The sequence below is a fragment of the Mesitornis unicolor genome, unplaced genomic scaffold, assembly GCF_000695765.1.
Source record: "Mesitornis unicolor isolate BGI_N332 unplaced genomic scaffold, ASM69576v1 scaffold18582, whole genome shotgun sequence".
Lineage (NCBI taxonomy): Eukaryota > Metazoa > Chordata > Aves > Mesitornithiformes > Mesitornithidae > Mesitornis > Mesitornis unicolor.
In genome coordinates, this window is record NW_010170019.1 from 13,506 (window position 1) to 25,521 (window position 12,016).

Below are 12,016 nucleotides of genomic sequence, written 5' to 3' on the forward strand. Positions count from 1 at the left end.
TTATGCCTTGCTAAATCACACAGCTGAGATTTTGCAGAGTGCTGCGAGTCAGGGCACTTGGGAAGCACGGACCAACCACTCCCGCAACATCTCTGTGGTATGTCTGTAAGTTGTCCAGGTCTGTAACTCAGAAGTCAGCCAGCTAAACGTTTTGAGTTTCCTAATAAAGGCTGGTACCCCCTTTCAAACTGCCAGAAACCTTGTGAAACAATTTTGACTGTGATAAAGGATTAAGCACAACATTAGCCAATAAAACAGGGCACAGTAAACAGCAGTACATACAGCAGGGAGCTGCTTTCTTGAAGAGGCAGGAAACAAAAACAATTAAAATAAAAAAGCTCTTAGGTATCTTTGACATCTGTCCTTTATCTAGCTTTTACCAAATCAGAGAGACGATCCGAGTGTAAAACCTGCAGATATTTTTGCTTTAACAGGATTACTTGCTATGGCAGTAACAGTTGTTAAAGCTTGTTTTTATTGTGCAAGCAGACAATGCATCTAATACCTCCCACAGCAATTTTTAATGGGACTGCTTATGAGGGTAAGACTAATTAAGGACAAGTACTTAATCACCTCTCTCATCTCTCCTTATCTAAGAGTTAATATAGAAGGGCAAAAATCGAACGAAGGCACATTTCATACAAATTTTAACACTGATTAATGTCTCAGTAGAGAAACTATCTATAAAAAGAATCTCTTATTATGTTTATTTGATGCAAGTGAAGTCTTGAATAGTTGATCTTTCTTTCTGACAAATACTGACCATCCTCAACGATAACGAACATGAGGGCCCAAACGGCTTGAAAGCATTGGCATGCTGCAATGTCAGGCAGCCCAAATTCTACAGCTCTAGTTCTCAGACAATACTCACAACAGCTACAGAGAAAGAAGGAAAACAAAACTAGCACTTAGGCACAAAGGACAATGCACTCGGTGTACATTCTTGATGATGGCACTGTGAGCCATCGAGCAAGTGTGGGTATAAGACACCTAAAGCTCTTCTTACAGCTTACTGCAAACTCATGGAGTGCTTGCGCAGATTAAAACCATTAAAAGGTTATGCATTTTTCATGGAAAAGTTCCCATCAGTTAAGATGCTAATGATGTATCTTCCACTTGTTCCCAAAGAACAAGCAATCTTTCTCAAAGAAGTGACCCAGACTGCACTATAAAAATCCTCTATAATTTAACAAAATGATCAGGATTGAACACACTTGCCACTAGAAACAATAGCTGGATTATCCCGTCAGATTTGACTACAACCTTTACAAGGAAAAAGCAGATGGGATATTTTTATGGAAAACGCATGTCAAGGTTCTTGGGAGAAATGAGGTGGAAAATCACTGTGTAATGGGATAAACCATTACAATTTCAGGGCTGGAAGTGGCCAACGTGATTTCTCAGTACACGCTGCCAATGAAAGCAACTCTGCAACTCAAAGGGCAGAAGAGATAGAGGTAATAATATCCCTGTGTGCAAAAGTTAATACTTTACAACACAAATCACATGGCTGAGAGAAAGGTGATGTAGAAAGGCTAGAAAATGTAACACATTCCCTGGTTTTCAGAAAACTGACATCACTTTTGTGTCAAAATAGAAATCTCAGCGAAATGCTCCGATATCCAGGCAGCAGGTTATGAGAAAACCTGGCGCCTTTCAGTCAAGCTGAGGAAGCAGGCTGTGGGAAACTTGAGACGGGAAAAAAATCCTTATTCTAAGTAAAAATTGTTCTAAGCCCTATTTGCTTTATTTCAGAAACATGCAGAAATGCGAGCCACCGTTAATTAGAACTGCCAGTCACACAGAGCAGACCAGAGTCTCCAGCAACGGAGCAAGTGTTTCAAAGTGAACAGAGCAGAAACTTGAGTTGCATCATTACTCCCTGGAGGCCGTAAAAATGCTGTAAGCAAGTTCCAGCTATTTTCAATTAAACACCACATGTCAGAAACCATTGGAAACTAGGTCTTGTCACAGAAATGGAAATTTCTTATTGAAGTTCACTTTGTAAGTTATTTACTGAGATTTTCAGTGAACAAGAATCTGCAGCATGATTCAAAACTTTAATAGCTTGCTAAAAAAGAACTAAAAAAATCACTGTTGATCTAAAGAGAAACATGCAAAATGGGCTCACAGGGAAAGGCTGTGCTCAGGTGCCATGCAGCCGCAGAGCAGGGGGCTGGCTGGGTCAGAGGGTGGCTGCTGTAACAGCACGCAGGGCTCACACGCTGCAGCTCATCAGCCCACGGCGCAGGCAATGCCTGTGCCTCACAAGCTGTACTGAACTCCTATTTCACAATTAAAACCAAACTGCAAGTTACAGTATCTGACCAGATTGGTTGCCCAAGGCATCAATAAGGCAGATCCTTCCCTTCTCCCCTAACTCAGTACGACCCTAGCAGCAGCACTGCAAGTTCCCCACGCTGTCTTGCCAAGACTAGCCTTAGAAGCAGAGCAAGCAGCAGGGTTAAGAGGCAAGTTCAGTCTGCGAGGCTGGTGTGCGTGATGGTCCAATCTACCAAAAAACTGTGTGCAAACACTTCCCTTTTAAAGGGAGGTTACTATTTATTTCATAGAAATCTAAAGCTAGCTAGCAGGTGGTAAGGCAAAGCCAACCAAGACAGCCCGAAAGCTACAGCTTACTCTTCAAGCATCCGCTCGCGCAGAATGAAGTGTGGGGCCTGCAGGTTCAAAGCTGCCACCAGTTTGGGATGCAGTTTCGCAGGCTGGCTAAGCCAAACGAAGCAAGCTGGCAGGAAGAGATGGGGTCAAGCTTTTAGCATGTGCCAGTACTACCATGCACAACTGTGCGGTCAGATTTAACAGTAAGGCGAGCTGAAAACCATCTGAAAACTAAGTTCACGAAACAAAAAGTTGACCTCAGACATCAGCTACTACTGCTGACGCTTGGGAAAGCAAAGGAAGACGACTTTCTCCCGTGGTGGCAGGGAAGCCTGAGACTGGTGAAGGCCTTTCAGGGAACTTCACTCTGGTGGGCAGTGGTCTGATATCTCACTGACAAACTGCTGAGATTTTATGTCTTCACTTACCTACATCTGGTAATAATTTGCATCGCTTGGAAATTTCCACCTTCATACACGGCCTCAAAATCAGATCTGATGTTCTCAAAACGTAGTTTGCGCCACATTTCCCAATGTCTGCAGAAAGCTGGTCACGCAGCACCGGCTCTTCTTTGTCAGAGAAGTTTCATTAGACACAATCTAAAAATACATTAAATACTTTCTAATATTACTTTTTGACATAAGCAGTTACTGTAGCTGCTGCAAGGATGTTGCAAAAAAGAGCAAGAGGTCACATAACTTTTTATTCAGCTGGGATATGTGCACTGAAAGGTCAAGAGGCCCTTGAACATAATTTTATGTTTGCCTTAGCATTGATACTTGATTAAAAATACCAAAAACATCTTCAAGAACTCAAATGAGCAGATAATCTCCTTTTACTCCAAGGAGGCAACCAATCTGGCAGTTACAAAATCTATCTGCAACGCAAAGTTCAAGGAAATGCCACCTAATATCTGAGAATCTGAGATACCAGGTTGCCAAGGAAAAATAGCGCCTGAACAACTGTGGGTCTGTTGTTTAGTGAGTGTTTAATGGTACTGACAGTACATAATGGTACCACAGGTAGTATGGGGGGTTTCTTTACACCATTTGCACAGATGTAGATCTTCTCTCAAGAAGCATCCAGGTTTTGTATTCAATAATTTACATGCCACATATTTATAGGAGGTAGAGCAGTACCCCTGAAATAAAGACTAATCAAGGCACTGGAAGATGTACAAGTTTGTTTCTTCTTGCCAAATACAGTGCCAGCATCTGAAATGAAAGCCCAGTTCCCAGTAATCCTGCTCTAAATATCAGCCCAAGCTTTTACCCAAACATACCAAGATGACCGATTTTAGAGTTAGTCTCTTCACTTGCTCTGCTTGGCTATCTGAATCCTGGATTGACACTGCAGCCCCCAGGTTTCTGAATAAATCCAGAAAGTTCTTCAGTGTCTGCAAACTGGTCTTTGAAAGGAATGGGAATAAAAGAAAAGTTACTTGATAGGAAAGCGAACAGTTGCGTGTGAACAACCACTCCCTGCATTTCCACTGTCACTTCTATAAAGTTGCTATGGCTCTAACTGTGATTCTGCACCACTTCATTTGCTCAAATACAAAACACGGATTGTTTGATTAGCGTAATCTTGATCTCCATAACAATCTGTTCACTTTGATGAACAAACCAGCATTGTCTTCAAATAGTAAAAGGAGAGTAATCTTAAGTACCGGCAGAAGAATTCACACATTCACCTTCACCTACAGGGCAGCTTGCTCAGACCCTCTGTACATCGCTACTGTATGGAGCAGCGCAGTCTGGTAACAGGGAAAGTCAGAAGAATCCTTCCTGGGCCATTCCTCACAAGAGGCACGAACTCATCTCTTACATGTACCCACAGATGTACTGTGCTGTTACAGCTGCCTCAGATCCTGTTAACACCTATACACTGCTCAGTAATTAAATAATCTCTAAGATCTCCAGTGCCTATTTTGTACACACCAAATCCAAAACATTATTTGTTAATAACCCAGCAGAAGGGAGTTCATAGCAACTCCTATTTCCCATTGCAAGTTGATAAATACCAGTGAATTATCAACATAAACCAGTAGCAGTTCTAAATTCATCCTTATCGTTCTTGTGCACTCTTCAAATATTCCTGTGTAAGTTAAAAAAAGGAAAAATTCACCTGAACCCTATTTTATTCAAGGTCTGTATTGTATGTTAAATGTTTTTTATATCGACTCCTTCCACCCTACGAACTCTTAGCTGCAAACATTTTGTTACTGAGTGCTGCACAAGAAATCCCTTACCAGTGCTCAGAACCAAGTCTCCAGCACCATTGCCTGTATTTAATCTCTGCCATCCATCACACAGGAGCATTTTTTTTCCACAGACCAAATGCACCACAACTACAGGTTTTTAGACTTGCCTTGTCTGTCCAAGAGAAGCCAGTCAGTCTCAGGGTTTTCAATCGAGAAACCAGGGCACTACACAGATCTACCACTGGTCACAGCAGGACTAGCACCTGCAGTCTTACACATTTGCCAAGTTCTTGATTCTTTCAGTCTTTATTGATTCAGCTCAGATTCTCTCACCTACAATCCAAGAGATTTCAACCTACATTCTGTTCTACCTTTCTAATTTCAAATCACCACCAAGATCTTTAATATGTCGATATCTTCACCAATATCTTTAATATACCAGTAGTGAGCAAGTAAGCTCAAGTGGTTATCATGCTTTAAGTCAAAGAACATTTTAATGTTCACCTGTTCACCTTCACATTAGTTTTTGTTGTAGCAACACTCCCCAAAACTACTCTTAGCAGCTCTGCATGCCATCAACATATACACTGTTCGAGTTATACCGTGAATAAAGAAAAATAGCTTTTCCCACAACAGCCTTGATGGGTTACTTTTAATTAAAATCAGTTTAATGATTGATAAGCTTTAGTATTTCCAGCAGCAAATCATAAGTGGTTGACTGTTTTCAGATACAGTGAAAAAATGAAGATAATATAACTACATAAACTAGCATATATTTAGTTAGTTTACTGGTTGTCAAACATAGGAAAAAGTGAGGGTTTACCATGTAACTTGTCATGACCAAGAGTAAAAATTACTATTTTGTAGGAATCAGAAAGTTCAAACTATATAAACTTACGGTATCGCTTCCAATGTTTACTCTTCATCTCTCACAAAATTACTTTTAACATGCTTCCAGCACCAGAAACCAATGAGCAAAAACATTATCTGATTAATAGTTAGGGGGAGGGGATGTCCATACAAACTCAGTACAGTTGCTACTTCAAAAGTTCTTCACTTGTGGCCCTTAAGCAAATGGAAGAATACTGCAAATACCTGTTTCCTACTATCCTCCATTTGCCCTTTGAGCTTGCAGAGCAACAAAAGGCAATTCACACACTAACAAAGACATCTCTTCCTTACAAACAGAACAAATGCACCTGCAGCTGATTAAAGTTAGCCATACAACAAACCACAGTTTCATTCAACACTGCAAGGAAAACAGAAGAGTGGGTATATGGGAGTGTGAATTCTAAAGCTCTAAGGGGATCCTCTTCAGCCCTGCATGTGTCATCCTCAGTCACTGCCAGCAAGGATGTAGTGCTGTCTGAAACAGCTGCTGCATCCAACGCTCAATCCTCAGCTAGAACCACTGGGAGCAGGAGACAACACACAAGAGGGAGCATTTCCTCTTTTGTACTGTTATTTTATTTTGTAGTAAGATCCATGTAGAATATAAAATATAACAGGAAAAACTGAACAAAGCTTACCAAATAAATTGAGTTCAGACAATGAACCACTACAGCTCTGCTTTTGTGGCTTTATGATGCCAGAACTCATGTACTGTTGACCTTGAACTTTTACAGTTCTCTAGCATATGAGCCTAAATAAAAAGCTGATATGTTCCAATTAAGCCATAGTTAAGTGACAGATGCAAAGGAAAAAACGGCTTTCTTAAGCCACAGCTGCCCTTGACACAGGTTACAATGATGTCTAACTATACCATAATGCACATTACATCAAGAACTTTGAAAGAGCCTCTGAGAAAATGGGTTCACATTAAGCATTTTAAAGTAAGGTCATAAATACTGCACTGTACCAACAGTACCTCCCAATGTCCTCCTTATGCCCGAGGAGCGTTTATGGTTTTTAAGCTACTACATAGATGACACCAAACCTAGAGGTAGGTTATAGGCAAAGGTAAGTTACAGGCAAAAAAAATATATCCCTTTAGAGCTAGTTACTGCACAAACTGCCCAGCAAGAGGCAAGGCGAAATGTCAACTCTTTCCTCCCACCTTAACCATGGCTCACACCATGAATTCCTAGTGCCATGACAGTGGATCATCAGCTGCTAGTAAATGCAGTCATGCCAAGAGAACAGCTTAAAAGTTAGTTATTCAAGCAAAAAATTCATTACCGTGCAAAACTGGTGCACTGAACTGTTACCAATTAGACCTCCAAGTTTAGGAGGTGACCTGATGGTAGGGAAGCAAGGTGTTCATTTTCCTTTTGACATGGGAAATACTCTACACGTTCAACAGGAGAACATACTGCTAAGTCTATGTGGAAGGAGTCAAACATCAGCTTGTCTCAAAGGTTAGAGAGACAAGAAAGAAAAAGTTGAGAAAGGTTAAAAAAAGCGCACAGTACTGAGACCAAGTTTTCTTCTTTAAAAAGTTACTGTACCAAACAAGCTGGTAAAACAGCTCGTCTTCGGTATCATCTGGGATGGACCTAAGTTTGATAAGAAATATCATGTGTACAATTCAGAGATGAGAAACATCTGCAAGTACAATAGTTAACAACAAATTAAACACAAGTTTTAATGGTATAATGCCTCCAGGTCACAAAATGGGGACAAAATTTTCATCTTAACTACCTTCTGTGCACAATTTGGTGATAATCAGAAGTAACAATGCTTAAGATTCATTTTATTTCTACTTCCAAAGGAAAAGGGGAAAAGGTTAAATAAGCATTCTCCAATTTGTTCTCCACTATATGTACACCCACACACATACACCCACCCACATGCACACACCCCTCAAACTGCACTGACATTTCTTTTTGACCAAAAGAGAAGATCCTGGGAGTAAGTGCAAAATGCAAAATCAACTGACAGAAAATGCTGAACAAACAGCATCATAAAAATACAAAATATTTATATTACGGAACTATTAACAGGTGATGTTCTCTGTTTCTTTAAAACTTTGGAACCACATAGCTGATTTCTTAAATCTAGTCCATGCCAGCTTCCAGAACTATTAATGATTTAGTTAGCTTCATTCTTTGATGCTTCATCAAAGTTTTCTACGAGATCTGAAAGAGATGAAGATATTTAATAGCGTAATACCCAGCAACATTACCTTCGGAAGTTTAATGAAAAAGTATACATTATAAGTATAGTTAAGAACTATTTCCTACATACATCCTTTATGAGCAGATTTCATAGGGCTTTAGAAAACACGGGTTTGTCTGAACATACACAACAAACTAGAAATGCAGGAACACTCAGAAGAGTGGAAGTTCTAACATGAAGTGATTAAAATCACATTTTCAGAGCTGTTTTACTAGTTCCAGTCGAGTCCTGAACCATCAGCACTCCTTAAAGAATGCCTGAAGTTAGGCACTCATTAACTGTTGCACTTCAGGAAACAAAGTATTTTAGAGAATTAAAATTTTATGCAAGGTCGCAAAGAAATAAACCAGTGCCAAACCACGAGGAGTTGAACCTCTGCATCCACCAGTTTGTTGTTTCAGCTAATACAACATACTGATGGATATATAAAAATGTGGCGATTGCTAGATAACTGTTCATTGACAAATTAAGAATTTACAATATTTATTTATTGAGAAACTTTCAGACACTGACATAAGCTTTGTTTCTTCTACTACAGAAGTACAGAATCCCCATCCCAGGCTCTGATTTGATGATATGATGACTATGCCAATCATATTGTTTTGCAGCCCTGACACCCTGTTTTGGTATTTGCATCACCTGTTCAAGCTCCCTGAAAATATTTTAACCTATTTTCACTTAAGCTATTGGCACATAGGAAGCCTTTTTCCAAAGGGTGGAACCTAAAGTCATCAATGCTTTAAATGCTGCTCAGTACATGAAGCCTCCTCAGCAACTGAGAAATATAATCACATCAAGAGCAAAATATTTAAATGCATGAATTGAAATATTTATACATTAATTGGACATGTAAGAGTGTATGTGCCTACCTGGGACATCATCATCTTCTTCATCAATATCTTCAGATTTTGGTGCTTTACTATCTAACACTGTAAAAATAAATTTGGTGCTGAGTTCTCATTATACAGAATTAGAGACAACCACAAAACAGAATAAAAAACATACAGATGAAAAAAGAAAACATTTCCCCAACCTCCAACAGTGACAAATACACAAATGTCTAGGTATCAACAGTAAAGAGCATGACCTCCACAAAACATGCTACAGTGCTTCCCCACAGAGGGTATTATTCCAAAATGACTGTCCCCAGACTCCACTTCTAGGCTGTAATATTACAGTAACAGCTACACCTCTCATACACACACACATCCCACACTCCCATATTCCCCCCCACCATATTTCCCCAAGTGGCAAATAAATAAAAGCACATATGCTTTTGATTGCTTTTTAAGTCACACATACTGCTGTTAAATGTGGGTTAAAGCGTTTCATACTTCATGCGTGCTTTAAATCAGCAATGAAAGATCCTGAAAAGACTTACCTTGTCTTGGAAACTGTTCAGCTAACTTCCTGAGACTTGTTAAGCTGTCAGCACCAAGCTGGCTTAAGATGCCTGGAAGCATTTCCGTGATCGGTTTAGCTTCTGCATGACCAGTAATTGCAAAAGTGTTAGCAGAGAGGGATGCTTGAACCTTGGGGTTGTTGAAGTGAATAACTGTTCCATCATCTTTTATCATGTTCACCTGTTTAAATATATTAAAAACACGTACCAAAATGTTGCAGCATCTTTAAGAATAAGCATGACAAATTATTATTTCAAATCTAGATTTAAAATATTAATATGTAAGAAAATTTACAGAACTAGTACTTCTCCTAGACAAGAATATAACCATGACAAAAGCATCTGGAATTAACACCACCTAAACTGGAAGTAAAATACAAGTTAATGATAAAATATGGGTTCACACATACTATTCGAAAAGACAGAATTTAAGAGCTATGGTTTCATCATAAAATACACTTATTCAAATACAAATTGATAAACATTCAAGGATTATCTTACCATACAGTTAATGTATTTTTAATAAAGGCAAAAAACATACATGGGTTATTAGTAAGTAATAAACAAGTTAATATCTGGAACATCCAGGGAAGAACAAAAACCAAAACAAAACCTTGAGCTCTGTGCTCTTTAGAAACTAAAAGCTCTAACAGAACAGCCCCACCACAGCAGTTAAAGACATCACCATTCTCAGCTGTGTCCCTTATCAGGAAAATGTTATTGTTTCGGCAGCAAAATTGGCAAAGGCACAAGATTCACAATCTGGCCTACTTGCTGAAGCCGCCCGAGGCAAGGATGTCTCCTGCACGTTCACACGCAGAACTGGAAGTTCATGTACCAACTGCACCAGAACAGGCTTCTATGCCTTCCTAATAATTCCACGATGACTCTTAACACCAAGTACATCACACAGTGATCCTGCTCTTTCTCTTCCCTAGTCTTCTGAATCACCCGTAATTAAGTTTTACAGCCAGTATAGCAGCCTGCTTTGCTCCTACTGCTGAAATGTATATTAGCATATTTGTATGAGTTTGTTTTTTAACTTAAAGAGAGAGAGAATGCAAAGATTAAAAGGTTTTTCTTCTTGGCATGGCTAAACTCCAGTTAAGTGAAAAATTGTCTGAAAAAAGGAAGAGAGTTCTACCCATCAAACCAAACAGTACTAATAAACTCACATCACAAAACTCAAACATTGTTTTTAGTAGAAGTTAGAGGGAGAAAACAGAAATCTGGGAATTAAAGAGATCTAAAATATACAAACATGTAAGTTATCAATCTTCAAACAGCAGCAGAGCTCAAAACGTATTTTGAACAGCAAGACCAGATGTGTTGCTTTCCTACAAAATTAAAGGATGCCACATCGCTTACATATGTGGAAATGGTAATAGCTTCAAGCACTGTCATCTTCTTACTTAAAAGCCTCTTTTAAGAGCCACACAGGTGAGTTATTAATGTTTGACTCAACATTACTAGCCTCCCCAAATTCTCCTGTCCACACAAATTTTACCAAGGTCAACCTGTGCCCACCTGTACACAGCAACATACTGCAATCAAGGCAGAAGTATACTGCATTATCTTCCTTCACATAAAGACATTTAAAGGCCTCAACAACTGTGTCTTAATAAAAATCTTATGTTCTGTGGGGAAGCAAAAAAAAACCCAAACCAAAAGAGAACAAGAACTGTATCTTTCTTTGGGTTATATAGCTCAGCATACAAATATCAAGCTTAAGACAAGACACTGAATTGTTTCTGCAGCAGAGGTATGAAAACTTACAGGCAAACCAGACTTCTACACTGAATCTGTATTTGCCTTTGGATGAGAGGTAGGTATGCACTAAGTGACCTCTGGAGGCACTCTGCAATCCTGCTTAAAGGAATTAATAATTGATTAAATATTTTTTAACCAAGTACTACAGCAATATTAAGTTGATGATGAAGGAACACCTCCTCCTCCCACGTATTAGTGTCACTCTCTACAGTGAGACCTCTATCTGAAACCTTTATATTCCTACTTACAGTAACATAAAAGCTGGTCCTGTAAAGTCTTTGCTGGTCCTGTGACTATTGCAAACAATTCTGGTAATGTTCATGCAGTAAAAGGACCTAAATTTTGGTAATACAGACTTACAAGTTCTTACTCAAGGTATTTTTACAGTTTTCTTTATATTCTGCACCACACAACCCTTGTTTCAGATCTGCCTGCACAGTACATGTGCATTTTCTGCTCTCCCCTTTAATGTAGGTGATCAAGTTCATAAGTCAAGAATCAAGAGAATTTTTGTTTTGCAATGAATGCAAGACATACATGACAGCTTACTAGATTCTACAATCATTATCTGGCCAGAAGAGCCTTCTCCCTTCTTTCTCTAGGTATGTATGTATGCAGTAATGTAAATTAGACAACAATCAAATAACTTCACCTATCAGTAACCAGGCCTGTAAGTTTTCGAGGGGAAAACTGTGTTAAAATAAAAAACACCACCACCAAAATAGCACAGTAAGTTGAATGTAAAACAGGAAACACTTATTTTATCACTGTACCTCTTCAATGCCAGCAATGTTATTTACTGCCAGTTTTTTGAGGGAACTCTGAAGTTTTTTGTCATCAGCCGTAGCTGTTCTGTGCACCACCTTCTTCTTTCTGCGAGCTGTTCCCTGCAAAAGAATCAAGCC

At 39.1% G+C, this 12,016-nt stretch overlaps 1 protein-coding gene across 1 annotated transcript in view; it reads right to left on the minus strand.

Annotated features, from left to right (window-relative positions):
* Window positions 1-7,499: 7,499 nt before the first annotated feature.
* Window positions 7,500-12,016, minus strand: part of BTF3L4 (basic transcription factor 3-like 4) — a 5,444-nt gene continuing 927 nt past the window's right edge. Inside the window, exons 2-5 of the mRNA XM_010179555.1 lie at window positions 11,885-11,998; window positions 9,321-9,522; window positions 8,809-8,868; window positions 7,500-7,899 (exon numbers count right to left, since the gene is read on the minus strand). Of these exons, the coding sequence (XP_010177857.1) occupies window positions 7,853-7,899; window positions 8,809-8,868; window positions 9,321-9,522; window positions 11,885-11,998 (423 nt within the window). The 3' untranslated portion in view covers window positions 7,500-7,852. The remainder of the gene's footprint in view (window positions 7,900-8,808; window positions 8,869-9,320; window positions 9,523-11,884; window positions 11,999-12,016) is intronic.